At 38.5% G+C, this 24,893-nt stretch overlaps 1 protein-coding gene and 1 non-coding gene across 3 annotated transcripts in view; both read right to left on the minus strand.

The window, feature by feature from the left end:
• Positions 1 to 20,487: 20,487 nt before the first annotated feature.
• Positions 20,488 to 20,593, minus strand: LOC124984086 (U6 spliceosomal RNA). Its single transcript, XR_007108553.1, has one exon. It is a non-coding gene; the product is annotated as a U6 spliceosomal RNA (small nuclear RNA).
• Positions 20,594 to 23,526: 2,933 nt separating this feature from the next.
• The window catches only part of Slc25a17 (solute carrier family 25 member 17), a 43,586-nt gene continuing 42,219 nt past the window's right edge, over positions 23,527 to 24,893 (minus strand). For both annotated transcript variants that reach the window (XM_047551140.1, XM_047551139.1), the window contains one exon: positions 23,527 to 24,395. In XM_047551140.1, the coding sequence (XP_047407096.1) occupies positions 24,248 to 24,395 (148 nt within the window). In that variant the 3' untranslated portion in view covers positions 23,527 to 24,247. The remainder of the gene's footprint in view (positions 24,396 to 24,893) is intronic.

Here is a 24,893-nt window from a genome sequence, read left to right on the forward strand (position 1 = left end):
TCTTTGGCTGTTAAGAATAATGCTGCTATGAACATTCATGTATCAGAGAAGCAAGAAAACTAGGGAGAATTCAATTAAAAAAAATACTACAAGGAGAGGTGAGGTGGAAGGGACTAAAACGAGTTTTAGTAATTTTGTTAGTGATACAGTGATACCTTACACCTGACAGTGATTCTTCCAGATCAGAGCTAAGAACCTAGGAAATAAAAGGCATTTAAAGGGCTGGGGCTGTAGTTCAGTGGTAGAGCACTTGCCTGTCACATGTGAGGCACTGGGTTCAATCCTCAGCACCAAATAAATAGAAATAAAGGTATTATGTCCATCTACAACTAAAAAAAAATATCCATTTTTAAAAAGGCATTTAAAGAACCAGACAAGCTATTGAAAAGTCCAGGCACTGTAATCACAGAGGAATTTCTTTCTCAGTTAACTTACTTTAATTTCACAAAGACTTATAAAAACTTTAGTCCTCAGCAAATTAGAAGTTGTCTGTTAGAAGAGAATGTTCTCAGAGACAGACATATGAAGGACAGAAAAAGCGTTAGTTAATAGTTAGGGACAGGACAGTGTGTATTTACAAAGCAGATATGGTAATGCAAAACAGCAGTTTGGAGTGATTCTTAGAAGGAATAAATTAATCATCTCCCAATGTTACAGACCACAGAATAACACATCACAATGATGTCCAAATTCTAAATCAATAACTGAGTCATATTATATTCTATTATGTTTAATGTGCCCAGAAATGTTTAGTATTTGAGAAAGATTTAACAAAATGGTTAAAATGAAACAAAGAAATAAGTCAAAACATTTTAGTGCACAAAGAAGTAGCACTGTCATTATGTGAGGAAAACAGTGTGTTAGTGTACTATCACACATTCCTAAGGACAGCTAAAAGTGCTAAGTACAGAGTAAGAACTCAGTCCAGTTGACAATGCAAAGAAACAATAGCAGGAATCTGAAAAAACCACAGCCAACATAGTGCTCAGTGAATGGAGAAAAACTGCGTGCTTTCCCCTAAGATCAGGATCAAGACAAAGAGGTCTGCTCTCATCAGGATTATTCAACACAGTACTTGAAGTATTTAGGAAAGAAAAACAAACACAATTCATCCAAACTGGAAAGGAATAAGTAAAAAATCCTCTATTTTCAGGTGACATGTTCTTACGTAGAGAAAATTCCAAGAAATACACTAACCCCCACAAAACCAGAAAACATTAGAATAATTGATTTTAAAAAGGTTGCAGGATACAAGATCAATATACAAAAATCAATCAGATTTTTATGTACTTGCATTGAACAACCTGAAAAATCAAATTAAGAAAACAAGCCCATGTCTGAGAGTGTAGCTCAGTGGTAGAACACTTGCTTAGCATGTGTGAGGCCCTGGGTTCAATTCCCAACACTGAAAAAAATTTTTTTCACTACAAAACACTGTTGAAAGAAATTAAAGAAGTCCTAAATAGGGCTGGGGAGATAGCTCAGTTGGTAAAGTGCTTGCCTTGCAAGTACAGAGTCCTGGGTTTGATCCCCAGCACAGCAAAAAAAAAAAAAAAAGTGCTAAATAAATGCAAAGATATTTTGTGTTCATGAATTGAAAAAGTGAATCAGTTTAAAATACTTTGTTAGAGCAGCTGTAAGGAACTGACACTCTCTTAGAGAAAACTTAAAAGTCTTTATGACCTCAGATTTGGCCATGGATTCTTAAATATGAAACCAATAACACCAGCAATAAAAGAAAATATATAAAAGTTGGACTAGATCAAACTTAAAAACTTTTGTGATTCAAAAGACACTCTCAATGGGTGCAGTGGCACATGCCTATAATCCCAGCAGCTTGGGAGTCTAAGGCAGGAGGATTGTGAGTTCAAAGCAAGCCTCAGCAAAAGTGAGGTGCTTAAGCAACTCAGTGAGAACCTGTCTTTAAATAAAATTCAAAATAGGGCTGGAGATGTGGCTCAGTGGCTGAGTGCCCCTGAGTTCAATCCCCGGAACCAACCTGCCCCCCGAAAAAAGACACTATTAAGTAAGTGAAAAGATGACCTGTAAAGTGAGAGAAAATATTTGAAAATTCTCTATCTGGTAAGGGACTTGTATCTAGAATATATAAAAAATTCTTGCAATTCTATAACAAAAAGATAATGCAATTAAAAAGTAGACAAAGGAACTGAATGGACATTTCTCCAAAGCAGATATACAAACGACCAAAAAGCACATGCAGAAAACCTTCATATTCATCATCAAGGAAATGAACATTAAAACCACTACGAGATTTAACTTCACACCTACTTGGATAATCAATTAGTTGGATAGTAAGTATTGGTGAGGATATAAAGAAATAGGAACCCTTAGACATTGCTGATGGGAACGTACAATGGTGCACCTGCTTTGGTTAGTTCCTCAAATAATTAACACAGGGGTGCCCACCAATGACCCACCGATTCTACTCCTAGGTATATACCCAAGAGAGATGAAAACATGTCTACACAAAAATCTGTACATGAGTAATTACAGAAGTATTATCATGATAGCCAAAGGTAGAAAGAACCCAAATGGCAATTGGGGGGTGAATGGATAAACATGACTATAAAATGGAGTATTACTCAGTCATAAAAATGAATGAAGTACTGATACATGCATCAACTCTGATGAACCTTAAAACATCATGCTAATGCAAAGAGGTCAGTCACAAAAGTCCACCTATTATACAGATATCTACAGCGAAAGAAAGTAGATTAGTGGTTCTTTAGGGCTGGGGAAAGGGGAGGTGGAATAGGGAGCTATAGGGGTGATAGATACCTAAGAGGTACAGGTCTCTTTGTGAGGTGTTTTTAAATTGATGATGGTTGCACAAACCTGTGAATGTACTAAAATCCATCAAATTATACATCTTAAATGGGTGAATTATATGGTATGTGAATTAAATAAAGTTGCTAAAAACACACACGCACACACACACGCCAGGACCACCACTAAGGATAAGCTTTATCAACAAAAACAGCAAGAACCAAAAAAGAAAAAACAGAACGAATGGAGGGGGTTTTCAAGATGGTGGACTAGAGGGCGGCTGCATTTCATGTTGCTCCAGGACGCAGGATTCAAAAGAGGAGATAGTGAGAGACTTGGGACCAACTCAAAGCCGCCGGGTGAGTCTCTCCCGTTGGGGAGGCATCCGGGATGGGGCGGTAGCCCCGGAAAGCAGGGAACTTTGTGAAGTAGAGTTGCTCGGCGAGACGCCCCTCCCCCCGCTGCAGCGTTAAACGTGGACAACTGGGATCATCGTAGAGGAGGCGGCTCAGCACAGCACTTGGACTCGGAGCAACCACTGGGGCTCCGGGCGGCTGCCTGAGGAGGAGCTGCGTGGCAAGCTGTTTGGACTCAGAGCGACCGCTTCTGAACACGGGGGGGGGGGGGGGGGGGGCGGGGTTTGGTGTTACCCGGAGGAAGAGGAGAAGTGCGGCGGGTCGCTTGGTCTAGGAGTGACTGAATCAGAGCCACAGGTGGTTGCCAGAGGAGGAGGCAAGTGGTGAGTTGATTGCACTCAAAGCGACCGCTCCTGAACACCGGTGGCCTGCCTGGAGGAGGAGCATGGTGGGTCGCTTGGTCTCGGAGCGACCGCTCCTGAACACCCGGGGGGCTACCCCAAGGAGGAGGAGGAACAGGGCGGGTCACTTGGACTTGGAGTGACTGCCTAGGGCTACGGGTGGTTGGCGGGAGGAGGAGACCCAAAGTGAGTTGCTTGGACTCCTAGTGACTGCGTCGGAACACCAGGTGGCTGTCCGGAGGAAGAGGTGTGTGGCGGGTCTCTGGGTCTCAGAGCTATTGTACAGGGCTCCAGGTGGCTGCTCAGAGGAGGGGCCGCATAGCCAGGCGATTAGGTGCAGAGCAGGGTCCCAGGACCAGCTTCTTGGTGGAAGAGCTGCACAGAGACACGCCCCTAGGCAGAGCGAAGTTTCCAGGACTGCGGGCAGATTCTCTGAGGAGGGGCAGCCTAAGGAGATGCGTCTGTGAAGGATGAGGCTCCCAGGCCCAGGAGGTAGGTCCGGGCCCCTGGGAACGTTGCAGAGGAAGACAGCCCAGTCCAGGTGGTAGTTGTAGATTGAGGGGAACCTCTAGGAGGGGAACTGACCAGTGAGACCTCCCACCGGGTGAGTCTTCCCTGCCGGGTGAGGTTTTCCCACAAGGATGGTAAAACCAGAGACACAGGCTCAAACAGGCCTTGCCTCAGCCCACAGCCTAGTTCCCCTTTGGATGACCATTGGTCAACAAGTGGAGGCACCTCTGCCCACTATCAGGGAATATACCCCACCTGAGGGTCACCACCCCTAGAGAGGCAGCTTCCTTGTGGAGCACCGCATTATCAACTTCCTCCAAGACTGCAGGCTACTGAAGGATAAGAGGGGATATACTAGCAATCTTTAGGGACATTATAAGTCAAGAGAGGAAGTCTGCAATATCTTAATGACCCACTGATTCCTAAACAATATGAGAAAACAAGGGAAGAAAATGCCCCAAACAAATCTAGATGTTACATCAATAAAATCCAATGACAGCATGACAGAAGAAATGAAAGGGAGTTCAGAATGTACATAATTAAAATGATCAGAGAAGCAAATGATGAGATGAAAGAGCAAATGCAGGCATTGAATGATGAGATGAAAGAGCAAATGCAGGCATTGAATGATAGCACCAATCGACGGTTAAAAGAGCAAATACAGGAAGCAAAAGATATCATTTCAATAAAAGTTAGAGATATTGAAAAAAAACCAAACAGAAATCCTTGAAATGAAGGAAACAATAAACCAAATTAAGAACTCCATAGAAAGCATAACCAATAGGATAGAACACGTGGAAGACAGAACCTCAGATATTGAAGACAAAATATTTAACCTTGAAAACAAAGTTGAACAAACAGAGAAGATGGTAAGAAATCATGAACAGAATCTCCAATAACTATGGGATATCATGAAAAGGCCAAATTTAAAAATTATTGGGATTGAGGAAGGCTTAGAGAAACAAACCAAAGGAATGAACAATCTATTCAATGAAATAATATCAGAAAATTTCCCAAATCTGAAGAATGAAATGGAAAATCAAGTTCAAGAGGCTTATAGGACTCCAAATACACAAAATTACAACAGACCCACACCAAGGCACATTATAATGAAAATACCTAACATACAAAATAAAGACAGAATTTTAAAGATTGTGAGAGAAAAGAACCAAATTACATTCAGGGGGAAACCAATACGGATATCAGCAGATTTTTCAATCTAGACCCTAAAAGCTAGAAGGTCCTGGAACAACATTTTTCAAGCTCTGAAAGAAAATGGATGCCAACCAAGAATCTTATACCCAGCAAAACTTACCTTCAAATTTGATGATGAAATAAAATCATTCCATGATAAACAAAAGCTAAAGAATTTACAAAAAGAAAGCCAGCATTACAGAACATTCTCAGCAAAATATTCCATGAGGAAGAGATAAAAAATAAAGAAGCAAATCAGCAAAGGGAGGAATTATCCTAAAGGAACTGTCAAATAAAGGAGGAACCAAGGTGTGTCAAATAAATAAATAAATAAATAAATAAAATTTTAAAAATGAACCAAATGACCGGGAATACAAATCATATCTCAATAATAACCCTGAATGTTAACGGCCTGAATTCATCAATCAAAAGACATAGACTGGCAGATTGGATTAAAAAGAAAGATCCAACAATATGTTGCCTGCAAGAGACTCACCTCATAGAAAGAGATACCCATAGACTAAAGGTGAAAGGATGAGGAAAAACATACCATGCACATGGACTCAGCAAAAAAGCTGGAGTATCCATCCTCATTTCAGATAATGTGGACTTCAAGCCAAAGTTAGTCAGAAAGGATAAAGAAGGACATTTCATACTGCTTAAGGGAAGCATAAATCAGCAAGATATAACAATCATAAACATCTATGCCCCAAACAGTGGCTCACCCATGTATGTCAAACAAATCCTTCTCAATTTTAGAAACCAAATAGACCGTAACACAATAATACTAGGTGATTTTAACGCGCCTCTCTCACCACTGGACAGATCTTCCAAACAAAAATTGAACAAAGAAACCATAGATCTCAATAACACAATCAATAATTTAGACTTAACAGACATTTATAGAATATACCATCCAACCAAGAGCAAATACACTTTCTTCTCAGCAGCACAAGGATCCTTCTCTAAAATAGACCATATATTATGCCATAAAGCTAAGGTTAGCAAATACAAGAAGATAGAGACACTACCTTGTATTCTATCAGATCATAATGGATTGAAGTTAGAAATAAATGAAAGAGTAAAAAAGAGAAACTACTCCAACACCTGGAGATTAAATATGCTATTATATGATGAATGGATAACAGAAGATATTAGGAAGGAAATTTAAAAAATCTTAGAGGTAAATGAGAACAAAGAAACATCATATCAAAATCTCTGGGACACTATGAAAGCAGTACTTAGAGGAAAATTTATTTCATGGAGCGCATTTAATAAAAGAAGTAAAACTCAACAAATAAATGACCTAACACTACAGCTCAAAGCCCTAGAAAAAGAAGAAGAGACCAACACCAAAAGTAGTAGAAGACAGGAAATAGTTAAACTCAGAGCTGAAATCAACGAAATTGAAACAAAAGAAACAATACAAAAAATTGACAAAATAAATAGTTGGTTCTTCGAAAAAATAAACAAAATTGATAAACCTTTAGCCACACTAACAAAGAGAAGACAAGAGAAAACCCAAATCACTAAAATTCGGAATGAACAAGGAAATATCACAACAGACACGATTGAAATACAAAACATAATTAGAAGCTATTTTGAAAATCTATACTCCAACAAAATAGAAAATTTCGAAGACATCAATAGGTTTCTAGAGACATATGAAATTGCCTAAACTGAACGAGGAGGACATACACAATTTAAATAGACCAATTTCAAGTAATGAAATAGAAGAAGTCATCAAAAGTCTACCAACAAAGAAAAGTCCAGGACCAGATGGGTTCTCAGCCGAGTTATACAAAACCTTTAAAGAAGAACTCATTCCAATACTTCTCAAAGTATTCCATAAAATAGAAGAGGAGGGAACCCTCCCAAACTCATTCTATGAAGCCAATATTACCCTGATACCTAAACCAGACAGAGACATATCGAGGAAAGAAAATTTCAGACCAATATCCTTAATGAACATCGATGCAAAAATTCTAAACAAAATTTTAGCAAATCGCATACAAAAACATATTAAAAAGATAGTGCACCATGATCAAGTGGGTTTCATCCCAGGGATGCAAGGTTGGTTCAACATCAGGAAATCAATAAATGTAATTCACCATATCAATAGACTTAAAGTCAAGAATCACATGATTATTTCCATAGATGCAGAAAAAGCATTTGATAAAATACAGCACCCCTTCATGCTCAAAACACTAGAAAAAATAGGGATAGTGGGAACATTCCTTAACATTGTAAAGGCCATCTATGCTAAGCCCATGGCTAATATCATTCTAAATGGTGAAAAACTGAAAGCATTCCCCCTAAAAACTGGAACAAGGCAGGGATGCCCTCTTTCACCACTTCTTTTCAATATCGTCCTTGAAACTCTAGCCAGAGCAATTAGACAGACCAAAGAAATTAAAGGGATACGAATAGGAAAAGAAGAACTCAAACTATCCCTATTTGCTGATGATATGATTATATACTTAGAGGAACCAGGAAATTCCACCAGAAAACTTTTAGATCTCATAAGTGAATTCAGTAAAGTAGTGGGATATAAGATCAATGCACATAAATCTAAGGCATTTTTATACATAAGTGATGAATCTTCAGAAAGAGAAATTAGGAAAACTACCCCATTCACAATAGCATCGAAAAAAATAAAATACTTGGGAATCAATCTCACAAAAGAGGTGAAAGACCTCTACAATGAGAACTACAGAACACTAAAGAAAGAAATTAAAGAAAACCTTAGAAGATGGAAAGATCTCCCATGTTCTTGGATAGGAAGAATTAATATTGTCAAAATGGCCATACTACCAAAAGTGCTATACAGATTCAATGCAATTCCAATTAAAATCCCAATGATGTACCTTACAGAAATAGAGCAAGCAATTATGAAATTCATCTGGAAGAATAAAAAACCCAGAATAGCTAAAGCAATCCTTGGCAGAAAGAGTGAAGCAGCGGGTATCGCAATACCAGATCTTCAACTCTACTACAAAGCAATAGTAACAAAAATGGCATGGTATTGGTACCAAAATAGAAAGGTGGATCAATGGTACAGAATAGAGGACACAGACACAAACCCAAATAAATACAATTTCCTCATACCAGACAAAGGGGCCAAAAATATGCAATGGAGAAAAGATAACTTCTTCAACAAATGGTGCTGGGAGAATTGGAAATCCATATGCAACAGAATGAAACTAAACCCATATCTCTCACCATGCACGAAACTAAACTCAAAATGGATTAAGGACCTCGGAATCAGACCAGAGACCTTGCATCTTATAGAAGAAAAAGTAGGTCCGGAGCTTCAACATGTCGGCTTAGGACCAGACTTCCTCAACAGGACTCCCATAGCACAAGAAATAAAAGCAAGAATCAATAACTGGGATAGATTCAAACTAAAAAGCTTTCTCTCAGCAAAGGAAACTATCAGCAATGCGAAGAAAGAGCCTACAGAGTGGGAGATAATCTTTGCCAATCATACTTCAGATAGAGCACTAATCTCCAGAATCCATAAAGAACTTAAAAAACTCTACACCAAGAATGCAAATAATCCAATCGACAAATGGGCTAAGGAAATGAATAGACACTTCACAGAAGAAGATCTACAAGCAATCAACAAACATATGGAAAAATGTTCACCATCTCTAGTAATAAGAGAAATGCAAATCAAAACCACCCTAAGATTCCATCTCACCCCAATTAGAATGGCGATTATCAAGAATACAAGCAACAACAGGTGTTGGCGAGGATGTGGGGAGAAAGGTACACTCATACATTACTGGTGGGGCTGCAAATTAGTGCAGCCACTCTGGAAAGCAGTGTGGAGACTCCTTAGAAAACTTGGAATGGAACCACCATTTGACCCAGCTATCCCACTCCTTGGCCTATACCCAAAGGACTTAAAATCAGCATACTACAGAGATACAGCCACATCAATGTTCATAGCTGCTCAGTTCACAATAGCCAGATTGTGGAACCAACTTAGATGTCCTTCAATTGATGAATGGATAAAGAAACTGTGGTATATATATACAATGGAATATTACTCAGCCATAAAGAATGATAAAATTATGGCATTTGTAGGCAAATGGATGAAATTGGAGAATATCATGCTAAGTGAGATAAGCCAATCTCAAAAAACCAAAGGACGAATGATATCGCTAATAAGTGGATGATGACACATAATGGGGGGTGGGAGGGGTTAGTGTTAGGGTTAGAGTTAGGGTTAGGGAGGGGGGCAAGAATGGAGGAAGGAAGGACTGTATAGAAGGAAAAGAGGGGTGGGAGGGGTGGGAGGGAAGGGAAAAAATAACAGAATGAATCAAACAACATACCCTATGTAAATTTATGATTACACAAATGGTATGCTTTTACGCCATGTACAAACAGAGAAACAACATGTATCCCATTTGTTTACAATAAAAAAAAAAGAATGAATGGAGGGACAACCAAAAAATGACTGCTTAACTTGCTTTAGATTTATCTTATGCCTGATTTTGATTTTAAACTTGATTCTGACCCTGGGAAACTGCTATGTATTGATGTAAGCAGAGGAGAGGGCACCAAGGTCGTGAGTAGGAGTAAAACCATGGTAACCTGTAAACACCACATGCCAGACCTACAAGTCAGGGAGCCCCAATTTATGGTTTCTAACAATCTGGGTGGAAACAATATTTTACAATTCAGTACAGCACATACAAAGCCCAGGCAGTCATCTCAGATAAAGGAGATGCTGTTTGAGGGTGACAAATCAACTTTAGAAATGGAACTTTTGACTTTTGAGAAGAAATCACAGCATTATCTCGTTATGTAGGCAAATAAAGATGTGAAGCCAGACTTCATCTCACTCCAATTAGAATGGCTATTATCAAGAACACAAGCAATAGGTGTTGGCATGGATGTGGGGGAGAGGCACACTCATATATTGTTGGTGGAGTTGCAAATCAGTGCAGCCACTCTGGAAAGCAGTATGGAGATTCCTCAGAAAACTTGGAATGGACCCACCATTTGACCCAGCTATCCCACTCCTCAGTTTATACCCAAAGGACTTAAAATCAGCATACTACAGTGATGCAGCCACATCAATGTTCATGGCTGCTCAATCACAATAGCTAGATTGTGAAACCAACCTAGATGCCCTTCAATTGATGAATGGATAAAGAAACTGTGGTATATGTACACAACAGAATATTACTCAGCCATAAAGAAGAATAAAATTATGGCATTTGCTGGTAAATGGATGGAGTTGGAGAATATCATGCAAAGTGAAATAAGCCAAGCCCCCAAAACCAAAGGCAGAATGATTTCGCTGATGAGTGGATGATGTTACGTAACGGGGGTTGGCAGGGGGTCAAGAGAAGAATGGAGGAACTTTGGAGGGTGTAGAGGGAAATGGGGCAGGAGTGGGTGGGGGAGGGAACGATAGTAGAATGAAACAGACAGTATTACCCTATGTACATGTATGATTACATGAATGGTGTGGATCTACATTGTGTGCAACCATAGAAATGAAAAGCTGTATCCCATTTGTGTTCAATGAATCAAAATGCGGTCTGTAAAAATAAAAAAGATTTTAAATATGAGAAGCTGTGGTGCCCCCCCTTCAAGACACATACATGCCCACATACAAATCTAACGAACTACATAAATTCTATCAGTCATTAGTTGGATGGCACCGTAACGCATTCCAGCTCTCTGCACATCTTGGTGTTCTTCCTTCCCACTCTTCTGCCTTCCTCGTGTATAAGCCCACACGTGTAAGAACCCATGCACAGGCACTTGTCTAGTATGTTCAAGGTCCTGTTCCATCTCCAGTGCTACAAACAGAAAAAGACACCCCCTCCACAGTGTCTTTCTCTCACATGGATGCTGGTGATTACCTGTGACAACATGTTACGTTACTATGCTCCCTGTCACATGTTCTTTACTGCACTTGGGTCTAGTTTATGTGCTTCTCTTTCTCTCGATTCTAACCAAGTCCCACAAGAGCAGGCAACTTGCCTGACTTTTTCACATCAAATTGCTATTGCTGAGCAAAATGGCTGGTATGTGGCAGATGCTCAAAATTATTTCTAGACTTCTCAATTAGCAGAGTATCTTTGGTACAAGGTCATTGTAATGATTAAATCTCATTAATGAGACTCACTGATGAGCAGTGGCGACATAAAAACAAAACCTGCACTCAGGAAAGAAACAGCCACAGTCCAAACAGCGTGATGTGGTAGGAACATGTCAGTTTCTTATTTTCAGATCATCTTACCTTTGCAGCTCAGAAGTCCTATGATCGTACCGTCTCTTCTCAGTTCCCTTCTGCTCAGGCGGTTTGGACCGAGGTAGGAATGTAAATACCATATTAATATTGTATTTAATATGGCCAAACACCAATGCACTAAGCTTATGGAAGTCATATCTTACTTTTTGTCAAAATACCCATTATCATAAGGATTGCTACTCTAAGTACTCCAGTTTAAGCAAATCCAACTTTAACAGTATTCCCCACCTACCCCAACATATACCCAATGGGACACCCTGTAATGCCAGGGACAACAGTAAAGAGGATTCAGAGTTCTTAGTCTAGTAAGGGAGGTAGATAAGTAACTGAGGAAATACAACTTAATGCAGAAGGTACTTGATAGAGCTCCACCCAGGGTATTATGTCCAAATTACCAAAACCATACAGAGCACACCAGAGACCTTTATGTGTATCACGGACATTCTTACCTAAGCTTGACACTGAATGATGGGCTCACCCTTCTAACACGGGCATTACTGTATAACCGATACCTTAAGGAATGATGCAGGAATGCCCAGCTTTGAAGAGTTACATTCTAGTAATTAAGCATGTAAAAAGGATCTTTTTGGGGGTGGGGGAGGGTATTGCTGGTATATGGACTCTATCCTTCTCCTTTGGAAAACAGAGAAATTGTATTGGCAAACTTTAATTTACCTGCTTGTTAAACTAAACAGTCAAAACCATCAAGTGCCTACAATATTCCTATTATTCATGTTCTATATGACGTTTGTATCTATTTTGGGGCCCTTTTGCATAGCATGTGCATCAACTCCCCCCAATCCGCCTTGAGAGAAGAGGCCATTTCTTAGGAAGACAGCAAGGAGCTGTGGGAAAGGATGGGACATGGAATCAGAAAACTTTGCTTTCGTCCTTTTGTCATTTACTGACTTTGTGACTGTGAATGAGTCATTAAACCATTCGAAGCTGTCTCCACATATAAAATGGAGATACTGCCTGATTAGTCAATTTGAGGTCTGAAATAAGTACCAAACTATGTTAGTAGACACTGGATTGTTTTATAAACTACAAAACAATATATAAAGACAAATAATTACTATTCACATTTGCATGTGAGTGCTTAGCAAGTTCCTGGCATGAATACACTCAATAAATAAATGTTGTGAAATAAATTAATATCTCAAATATTCCTGAAGTTCAAATTAATGAGTGATCTAGTTAGTTATAACCTAGAAGTTTCACTAGTTACAATATTTACTTCAGATGATGTAGAGTATCTGTTTATATCAACATCATTTGCTTATAAGAATTTGATTTTTCAATTCATGGGTTGTCAAAATGCCTTTTACCTATTGTCTTCCCTGTTCTGCCTTTTAATCATTTTTCTTGCTATTGACACTTCCATCAGATGTAAACAGAGAAGGGAATTAACAAAGTTCTATCCTTTCCCACAATACCTTGCTGACTTCCTAAGAAATGGCCTGTTTTCAAGGGAGGGATCAGTCAATTTTCCCAAGTTTTTATTAGGGTTAATATAGGCCATAAAGAGGTGGATGCCACTGATAAAAACAAACAAACCTGTGACTTTATGTTTTTGACTTCAATTTTTTTTGTCTTTTTTTTTTTTTTCCTTTGGCACTGGGGATTGAACCCAGGGGTACTCTACTTCTGAGTTACACATCCTCAATTCTTTCTTTTACTTTTTTTTTTTTTTTCTAATCTTGAGGCAGGGTCTTGCTAAGTTGCCCAGGCCAACAGCTTGCAATCTTCCTTCCTCAGCCTCCTAAATTCCTGAGATGAGAGGCATGCAACCAGCTTCTGACTTCAATTTCTACTAATATTGGGAGGTACTGAGTTTATCCTCTAGCCAAAAAAGATTTTAAAAAATTACAGATGACAATTTAAAAGTTTAATTGGGCATGGTGGCACACACCTGTAACCCCAGATATTGGGGAGGATAAAGTGGAAGGATGGTAAGCTCAAGACCAACCTGGGCAACTTAGTGACATCCAGTCTTAAAATAAAACATATGAATGGCTAGGCATGTAGCCCAGTGACAGAGCTTGTACCAGGCCCTGAGTTCAACAAGCCCCTATAACCCTTCCCCCACACGCAAGTTTAGGCATATGCTTCAGGAAAGAAAAAATAGAATTTAGCTCAAGCGAAATACTACCTACTCCACTCTTTGCTTTTATAGATAAAGATGGTGCTTCAAGATAGTGCTGCAAGTTCAATCCACAGTTCTCTTCAATTGTTCGTTGAATCCAAAAATGTTTCTTTTTCTGTTTTAACTGCGAACAAATTTCACCAGGCATCCCTGACAGCAGAGATTTATAATAAAGATGACATAAGAGGCTGACTGCAATGCCCTCTGGTGGCTTATAGGTTTCTTCAAATCTGACTGCAAAACAAATTTTTCAAAAAACTGCAGCTATTTTTCTGTCAAATGGGAGTTTATTTATAAATTTAAAAGTCAGTATTGGCTGAAGATGTGGCTCAGTGGTAGAGCACTTGCCTAGCAGCGTGCATGAGGCCCTGTGTTTGATATCCAATTACACACACACACAACACAAAAGGTCAATAAAGCTGTGAAAGTTTTCTTTGGTTTCCATAACCATCACAAATCATAAAGCATTTGTATAGAAGCACTTTGTTCACCCAGTGTAAGCCCACAGTTCATGATGATTAAAGAAATAAGGAACAGGAAGCCATCCAGCCATCCAGAAATTGCCATCTAACAAAGGTACATGAACTTGGAGGTCATGCAGACATGGAACCAAAGCCTAAAGATGAGAACTACAAAAATTATGTGGGTTTTGGATTCTCTACAGGAAGATTACATAAGATTATTATTTTAGTCAGATTTTTCCATCTCTACCACCAAAAGACCCGACAAGGGCAATTAGAAGAGGAAAAGTTTATTTGGCTTGAAGTTTCAGAGGTCTCAGTCCATAGATGGATGACACCACTGCTCTGGGTGAGGTGAAGCAGCATGGCAGCAGGGTGTGGTGGAAGAAAGCAGCTCACCAAATGGCAATTGGGAAGTAGAGAGAGCTCCACTAATCAGTGACAAAAAATAAACCCTAAAGGCATGCTTCCAGTGACCCACCCCCTTCAGTCACATCCTACCACCAAGGTAATCCATTCAAGTGGATTAACGCATTGATTAGGTTAAGGTTTTCATAATCCATTTCATCTCTAAACTTTCTTGCATTGTTTCACACATGCATGGGAGACATGTCATATCTAAATTAAAACAACATGTAGTTTCTTAAGTGGCAACTGTGAAGAGAAGGTACTCAATTAATGGCAGCTATTGTTCTAGCTTTTTTTGTTCGTTCTAGGAAATTGAACCTGGGGCACTTTACCTCTGAGCTACATCACCAGCTCTTTTTGTTTTTTATTTTGAGGTAGGGTCTCTCTAAGTTGCTTAGGGCCTCAATACATTGCTGAGGCTGGCCTTGAACTTGCAATCCTCCTGTCAGCCTCCCAGGTCACTGGGATTACAGGTGTGTGACACTGTGCCTGGTGGCAGATATTATTCTTAGTGCGTGATATCACAATCTCAGCTACTTGCTGGGAGAAAATTGTCAGTTATAGATTTGTGTAACACTTTAGGTAAGCCTAATGCAACAGTATTTTGTAGACTGTTGTGAGAATTAAATGAAAGTAGAGCATTCGTCCCAGTTCTTGGAACACCATATTATTCTTCCCTATTACCACTCAGAATATAATTTCTTCTACAGCTTGCCACGTGGAGGTGAAGAGAAAGAAAATGTCCAAAGTGACAAAGAACATAAAAGACTAGACAGGACTAGAGGTGCAGATCAGTGGTAGAGTGTGTGCCTGGCATGCATAAGGCCTTGGGTTCAATCCCCAGCACTGGCACTGGTGGGATACTAGATAGGATAAAGATTTAATTTAATAATATAACATTATAGTAGGCAAACCCTTTGACCCAGGAACTGCATTCCTAGAAATTTTAAAGAAATAATCAGATAAGTATAAAAAGATACATATATTAAGGATTTTATCACTACACTATTTATAATAGCAAAAAAATGGAAATAACCTAGTAGTCAAGTCCATCAATGGGAATCCAATGATGAAACATTATTATAACACTATTCTATGTAGCAACTAAAATTTTCACATTTATTGACATTAAATTATATTTGTGATGTAAAAGTTATAGAATTAGGCATAGTTTGATCCCATATAAGAACCCTTATCTATAAATATATCTATGTATGGATATTTTAAACAAGCCTGAAAATAGATATACTAAAATATTAGCAATCATTTCTAGGCAGTAGGAATACCGGAACACACACATCTCATTTTCTTCAATATTTTCTGAAAAACTTTAAATGACTATGAATTATTTTTGTAAGAAAAAAGTCTAAAGCTAAAACAAAAATTTTAAACCAAATTAGAAACTACTAATGCCTTCAAGGAGCAGGAGCCAAGTAAGAGATATTGGGCATAACATCAGGAAGTCTGAATTCCTGTTTTAGTTTCCCAATTCTTTATTATGTGATCTGAGTCAGACATGTATCTCTATTTCCTATCTATGGAGTATAAAAGTAATTAAGAGTCAGGTGCAATGGTCTGCCTGTACTCACAACTACTTAGGAGGACAAGGCAGGAGGATCATTTGAATCCAAGAATTTGAAGCTTGCTTTGATCAATATAGTAAGACCCCAACTCATAAAAAAATAATAACAACAATTGGCCAGGTGTGGTGGCGCATGTCTGTAATCCCAGTGGCTTGGGAGGTTGAGGCAGGAGGATCATGAATTCAAAGCCAGCCTTAGCAAAAGCGAGCACTAAGCGACTCAGTAAGACCCTGTCTCTAAATAAAATACAAAATAGGGCTGTGGATGTGGGTCAGTGGTCGAGTGCCCCTGAGTTCAATCTCCAGTATCCTCCCACCCACTCCCCCAAAAGAAACAATTACCACAGATCTCACAACAGAATAAAATAGAGTACATGCATTTGGGCTGGGGTCATGGCTCAGTGGTAGAGCACTTGCCTAGCACGTGTGAGGCACTGGATTTAATTCTCAGCACCACATATAAGTAAATAAAATAAAGATCCATAGACAACTACATAAAATAAAATAAAATAAAATAAAATAAAATAAAATAAAATAAAATAAAAAATACAGTGCACTTAAAAAAACTGTATTGTACCTGTAAACTAGTTGCAAATTAAAAAAAAAAAAAAAGACTACTTTCTCAATTTAAAAATTCTCCTTCACTGCTTTTGTAATTTTTAATTGATTAGCAAATGCAAGGTGCAGTATTCAGATAAAAACTCAGCTGGGTGCAGTGGTGCACACCTGTAATCCCAGCATCTCGGGAGGTTGAAGCAGGAGGATCATAAGTTTGAGGTCAGCCTCAGCAACTTAGCAAGACCCAGTCTCAAAATAAAAAAGGCTGGTGATGGTAAAGTGCCTATGGGTTCAGTCCTGGGTACCAAAAGGAAAAAAAAAAAAAAGGTAGACAGTTACACTGTATGTTTTATCACTGTTTTTTAAAACTGGGAAAATAACAAATCTTATACAGGCAAAGAAGTATTTTTCAAGTAAACATTTCTATATTGATGAAGAAAAAATTGCAGAGCTGATGGATAGTCTTGACAATAACAGTAATTCAAAATAAGTCTAAACTGTTCTTACTAGTCCATCTTCAGACACAGAACTAAAACAATCTTCTGTGTGATTTTAGAAATGTTTAAGCTGGGCATGGTGGTGCACACCTGTAATCCCTGTGACTTGGGAGGCTGAAGCAAAAGGATTTCAAGTTTAAGGCCAGCCTTAGGAACTTTTCAAATTAAAAAAATTAAAATTTAGAGCCAAAGGACCTCACCTTCTTTTTTTAGACCCAAGTCTAAATGTAGACAAAACTGTTAAGAAGGATGGGATTCTAATCACTCTACTCCCTCGCTGCAATATCTCAATGGCCCAAGGCTCTTCCTTCTCCTCTATTTCAAAATTTGTTCAGCCCACTGGTCTAGGCTAAAAAGCTTTTCTGGATCTAACTTTAATGTAGAAGTAATAAAGCAACTTGCAAATGCTGTTTATTTCCAACAGAGTCCTTTGCCTGCTACTACTTGTTCCTAGTTCAAATGCTACCTTCTGACCACAAAGTCCAAGATGGAGTAGGTTTGGCCCACCCATACTCCCAAAGCAATTCCTGAACATTTACGTTTTTTTTTTTTTTTTTCATCAGAACTCAATAGTGGGAAAATTCTAAGTTGTTTTTGCCTGACTACCACGTTGAACAAAGATAAGACCAGAGACTGAGTATAATTTACCTTTATAATCCCAGGAACTGGCACAGTGCTTAGATTACTACAGTAGATAATAAAACATGATTCCTTGAATACATGAATGAAACATTTTTCCTGGGATATAATGTGCAATTTACTAAGGCCCTCCATACTGCACCCACAAAGGGAGCTACTATTGGGCTGACCAGAAGTCACTCTGCCAATGGATTCCACAGAATCTAAAGCAAAACAAGAATGAGATAAAAAAGGAACAATTATTAGATGATACCATTGGGGAAGATAATTTGGCTGTCTCCCTTTAAAGCAAAAAATAATGAGCACTTAAAGGTTAAAATCCAACTAACTCTCAAAAGAAAGTATGCTTCAAAAAATTGTGCACTAATTAAGGGAAAAATTATGAAAAAACTGATAATCAACCTAGAAAACACCAGAGTACAAGACATCTAAAACATGTAAACTCTTACTTAGCAAATAGATAAATTTAAGTGGAGAAAAATCAATGTTCCATGTTTAACCAGATACCCAACAAATGGGTGCCTATTATGAACCAGTCTGCTCTTTGATGAAGACTCATTTCCTCCCTTAAAAACCCAAGTCTCAGAATAACAAATAAATAAGATCAGACCTTAAAAAAACAAAAAACAAAAAACCCCCCAAAACAAGTCTCCAGAGGGCTGGGGTTGTACTTCAGTATAGAACACTTGCCTAGCACATGTGAGGCACTGAGTTCCATCTTCAGCACCACATAAAAAATAAATAATGTTTATAGCAGCTGAATTCACAATAGCTAGATTGTGGAACCAACCTAGATGCCCTTCAATAGATGAATGGGTAAAGAAACTATGGTATATATATATACAATGGAATATTATTCAGTCATAAAGAAGAATAAAATTATGGCATTCACAGGTAAATGGATGGAGTTGGAGAATATCATGCTAAGTGAAATAAGCCAGTCCCAAAAAACCAAAGGCTGAATGATTTCTCTGATAAATGTATGATGATACATAATTGGGGAGGTGGAGTTAGGGAAGAATGGAGGAAGGATGGAGTATGTAGAAGGAAATGAGAGGTGGGGAGGGGGTGGGGGAAAGGAAAGATAATAGAATGAGACAAACATCACTACCTATGTACATGAATGATTACACAAATGGTGTGACTCCGTGTACAACCAGAGAAATGAAAGTTGACCCCATTTGTGTATAATGAATCAAAAAAAAGAATGCAAAATAAATAAATAAATAAGATAAAGGTATAAAAATGTGTTATATAAAAAAAAAAAACTCAAGTCTCAGTGAAACACTACTGTAATTCAAAATGAAAAGATTCAGTGACAGACATTTGCACAAAAATACTATGGGATTATAAAGAAAGACCTGAATAAATAGGTGGGAAAAAAGTTCCAGAAAGGCCTTCAGCAACAGCTGATACCTGATCTGAGCAGGAATTCACTAGTAATAGGAAGAGATTCCTGTTGGACCAGAAAGCATAAACAAAAGTACTAAGGCATGAAGTAGCATGGATTCAAGGAGTCACCTTTGGACAGAGGTCACAGGTGTCCCTGGAGCCATGTGGCATCATAATAGGGTACTAAGAGTTCATAACAGAAAGAATTGCATGTCTTCAATCATAGGCCCATCTAGGATGTAAAGGGGAACTACACACTGACCTTGATGGTTTTAAGGACACCTGAAGGATGCAGAATAGCAGTGCATAAAGTTTTCAAGTCAGCTTAATTCTGAATCCTGATTTCTATTCATGACTGTCCTTAGGTTTCTCTTTAAACCTTGGCCACTTCAGCTGTTGATGGGAATGAACCCCATGCGTTTGGAATTATTACAAGGATATCAAGATGCGTGCGGATCAACTACAACTGGCATTCAATGCATGGAAGTTCCATTACCCATTCTTGGGCACTACAGTTAATCAAACTGAGGACTTCTTCCCCTGACATCATTACAGATTGGACTCCACTGGCTGGGTTCCACAGTTCCCTGCCCTGTGTGCACCTGTCACAGTTTTTGAACATCTCTTCCTTGAGTGCTGTGTCAGGCATTGGTGCCTTGTCTTTTTTCCCCACCTGACTCTCACATCTCCTAATTTCCTTTTCACTCTCTCTTTAAAAGGCAATTTTCTTCTCTCACCCACACATGGAAAACTTTTTTTTTGCCCACTAAGTTCCACTGAACATACTTTTCAGGGGCTACTAGTATGCCCTACAAAGATCAGCACTAACCCAGGGCCTTCATTTACACAGTAAAAAACCTTTAAGGTCTCAATCAGACACATTTACTGCATATATAAACATCCTACAAATGAGCCTTCGTATGTATTTGGTATTCTGATGACATTCGATACTGCCAGATAAGTAATTCCCCTACCAGGCTCTCCTTAGATGTATGGCATTTGGCCTTAAGGTCACTATTCCTGAGCTTTTCAAAAAAGCCAAGGTGAGACACTAGAGTGACTGACTTCCTGCTATTGAATCAATTCAAGTTTACTGATTAACGTAAGTTTCAGGAGGATTTAATTTGAAAATTGAATAAGATATAAAATTACTAGATTTAGCTTCTCTCATCATCTTTTTCTTTGTTTTTTGGTTTTTACCATTTACTTAAAACAAATATTCTACTCTCATTATTCTCTCCAGTCCAAAAACAAAGCAAAACAAAAACCCAGAAACAAAAATATGGAACACTTCGTGAATTTGTGTGCCACCTTTGCACAGGGGCTGAACTAGTTTTCTTTGCATCATACCAATTTTAGTACTTGTGATGCTGAAATAGCACTTTCTTTCTCTTTTGAGAAGATAAAAGTGAAAGGTTCCCAGAAAAGAAATATTCACAATTAAAACCAAGAGAAAGAGGAGGAAAAGCTGCCCCACAGTCAGACCTAGTGGTTTTCTTGGCTCAAACAGCATTTATTCAGCACATATATATGTCAAATATTGTGCTAGATGCTTTATAAATACACACACACCCCTTATCTAATCCTCAGAATAGCCCTGCAAAGTAATCCTTTTCTGTGTGGTGCTGAGGATAGAGCCCAAGGCCTCCCACATGCTAGGCAAGTGCTCTACCACTGAGTTACAACCCTAACCTGAAAAGCAATCATTTCTGTTTGATAGTGGAAGATACAGAGGCTCACAAAGATTAAATGAGCTATCTGTGGCAACAGGTCTATGATGTGACAGAAGGAAAACGGGCAACTAGGTCCGGCTTAAAATCCAGAGTGTCTTCTACTTGACCAGTTACATCTACTCGAATACCTGTTTCCCTAATCAATAACAATAATCTAATAATAGTCACTGCTAACATTCATCTGGCTCTTCTCATACTGCAAGTAATTTATGTATGTGATCTCATTTAATCTTTCCAACCACCCCATAAACTAGGTTTATCAAGATCTCCATTCTACCGTTAAGGAAAATGACTTGCCTTGTAGTTCAGGAATGGCTTTGTTCCAAGAGTTGGTACGGAATAAGGCCAGAGTATGAAACAATGTCTAATTTCAGAACCCATCCTCTTAATCTTTTTTTTTTTTTTTTTGTGGTGCTGGGGATTGAACCCAGGGCCTTGTGCTTGCAAGGCAAGCACTCTACCAACTGAGCTATATCCCCAGCCCGTCCTCTTAATCTTATACCAGGCTCAAAGAGCCAGTCTCGATTTCCTTGTTAATTAAATGGGAATATTGTTACTGGTCCCTACCTATTTCACAGAGATACTGGGATTACAGAATGAGAAAATGAGGTTCTGAGAAAGGAAATTGCTACATAAATCTGAGTGCTGTCAAGCTCACTCAGATCCTCCCTACCCCAATGACTGCAAAGGGATTTAGCTGACATCATTAGCTCACACACTCTCTGAAGTGGGTAGTGAGTATTATTATTTCCACTTTTCAAAAAGCTGAAGCACAGGAGAGATGACATCATTTTCTAGTTGGTGATAAAACTGGGAATAAAACCCAAGATTTCTAATCCCACTGCTCATGTTCTTATGGTAAATCCTAGTTGTACATTTCAAAGTTAATTGTAAAATAGACAAGGGCAGAAATATTACAGTGTCCACTTCAAAACAGAGATTAAATATTTACAGAAATTGAATTTTCCACTGCAGCAACATTAATATAATCCCTAAGGTTCTTTATCTTCATATTCTAGAGAAACTGCCAAAGAATAATTTTTAAAAATTCCATTTTCCTAGTATGAACCTCAGAGTTCTTTAATTTTCTCAACCAAGTTATTATTAATCAAAGGTTATAAAACTAGGTGAGTTGTTATCTAGTTTGAACTAGTGATTCTGTAAGCTTCCACAAGGAACACAAAATCTCAATATTAAACTCCTCCCTCATAAATCCAGAAAAAAGGAAACATCAAGTACATTCTCACATCATAAACATCTAATATAGCTATATATTTTGGGCTGGAAGTTACTCTAACATACCAATCTATAATACCCAGAGCTTGAACTTCATATTTAAAGTGAAGAGCACAATTAAAACAATAACAAAATGTAGTAGAACCAATGTAATCACTCTCCTACTGTACAGAAGTCAAAATAATAGTTTTGTGCTTCCTACCTAAGACCCACCACAGATATTCACAAACCTTAAAGTGAAATTAAAAGTAGTGTGGGGCTAACTCTGTCTTCAAGTCTCTGGCTTAAATAGAGAACAAATACTCAGTTTAGTTCCTTCTAATTCTTGTTTTCTAGAACAACAAAATGCTCTTTCAATTAGTATTAGTCTTTTTTTTCTTTTTGGTGGGTGGGTAACTGGGGATTGAACTCAGGGGCACTTGACCACTGAGCCACATCCCCAGCCTTATTTTGTATTTTATTTAGAGATAGGATCTCACTGAGTTGCTTGTTGCCTCATCTTGCTGAGGCCAGTTTTGAACTCGTGATCCTCCTTCCTCAGCCTCCCAAGCTGCTGGGATTATAGGCTGTGCCACTGCACCCGGCTTAGTACTAGTTTAATAATAACATATTTTGAAATTACCATAGGCAGCAAGGAGGGAAAACAACAGAAATTCTCACTCTCAAAATTGATTTAAACACCGAAGTCCACAGACACATCATTGTTACTCCTTCTGACTGATTGAATCACAGACTTAAGATAAAACACCAGTCATTCTGTTACAGGGAAAAAAACCATGTCATAGGAATCCAAAGAGTTAGTCTACCAACGTCAAGAGAATTTCCTTCTTGCTTGAGATGTCTAAATCTACTAGCTGCATGCTCTTCAGGGGAAAGCAAATGATGACATGAGACTCCTAGAATTTTCAGAAGTTGTCTTCATATATCAGTCTAGCTTTCTTTGAGAAAAATCTTGGTTTCTATAATTGAAACCAATCCCATCTTCTGCTAGTCCGGGACCCTAAGGTTTCTGGAACTGTAATGTAAATTGGGATCACTGAGGAACTTGTTAAACTGCAGAAAGCAGTTCAGAAGGCTGGGCTGTAATTCCAACAATCTCTCAGCTGGAGTCAATGCTCCTGTTTGATGGACCACAGTTTGAACAGGAAGTCTCTAAGGGACTTTTCCAAATAAAAATAACCTCGATTGGATGTTTCCCAAAATATACAGACTTCACCCAGAGTCTATAAAGGGAGAGAATATTCTAGAGACTACACAAGGTATTTGCTCCCCTCCCTTTTTTGTGATTTTTACTACAGGTTGCACAACCAATGTAACACCTTAATAAAGAGCAAATGCCAAGAACATCTTTTGTGCTGACAGTTTATTAGGGATTGACTGACTGGGGCTTATAGGCATGGACATAAAACCTCAATGAAAGAGTTGACTGAAAATAAATATTTTAAAAATTATCTCAAACACGAATTAATAAGTGATGTTTACAAATAGTCTGTAAGAGAATCATTTGGGATTAATAATGTTCATTTCCCCACAAAATAAATAGCTCACATAACTCTCCTTAAGCAGGAGAAAAAAAGCCCAACCAAAATAAAGTCACACCCCTGGCACAGTCATAATATTTGTGGTAAGGAAAAACCAGGATTAAGACATACAAAAGCATCCGAGGAAAATTACATGTCACTGAATTTGTCCTAGAATCTGGGAGAGAGTTCAGAAAAAGACAACATCTGGTATATTTAACTTTGGATGGGAAAAATTACACATGAGAGTAACAGTCCTTTTCCCTTAAGTAACCCAACAAACACCCCAACTTTTGTTTTTAGGTTTTCAATAATGTTTTCTTTTCATATTAGTCCAACTTCCACCCCCAAATCCAACCAGTCATTGGAAAAATCAAGTTGGCAACAGGTTCAGCTGGCTATACTCCCTGGATACCCTCTGCTGTTTTTCCAGCCAATGAGAAACCTTTGTAGTTGCAGATGACAAGAGAGAAAGGAGAATCACTTCTTGACATTTGGAAGGACTCCCCCATCGAGAGCATCTTTGCACTTTCCTGTAGGCAGTGTCTCAGTGCTTGCGAGCACTCTTCAGCCCCATTATGGTGAAGGTAGCAGCTGTCAGTTTCTCATAAACGAGGAACATGAGAGCAGCCGTGAGGACAGTCTGTAGCAGTTTGGCTTCAAGGCCTTTGTAGAGTCCCATTATTCCAAAGCGCCTAAAAGGAAAGAAGTTGGAACAAACAGGTTTTATCTGTTAAAGTCAATTCCTGCATCAGAGAAACAAGCTATCCCGATAGCTACTTTGAAAGGTTTTTTTCCCTGAGGATCAAAACAAGCAATGGAGTCTATTTAGATTTTTAACCCCAGACTTCTGTTGTCAAAGTACTTCTTAGCTTTAAAGGCATTTGGAGACTGATAAAGTTGAGTATTCATGAGCTATCAATACTTGGTCTTTAGAGTTATCATTCATTAGTGGAATGCTGGTGCTATTCCACTAAAAGGACAGAGATCCTGAAATCTACTAAAACCATCTTAGTGCCAAAATCTGAGACCTAAAAACTTAAATTTAACAATCTCCCAACTCTGTTATTTCAACTTTAGAGTCCTGAGTGGTAGGAAAGCTGCCAATTGGCTTAGATGATTTTAGCATCAATAGAACTAGAGAAAGAGAAAACAAAAACTGGATCTTCCCATACATTTCATCCTTTAGTTCA

This window comes from Sciurus carolinensis, chromosome 4, assembly GCF_902686445.1.
Source record: "Sciurus carolinensis chromosome 4, mSciCar1.2, whole genome shotgun sequence".
NCBI lineage: Eukaryota > Metazoa > Chordata > Mammalia > Rodentia > Sciuridae > Sciurus > Sciurus carolinensis.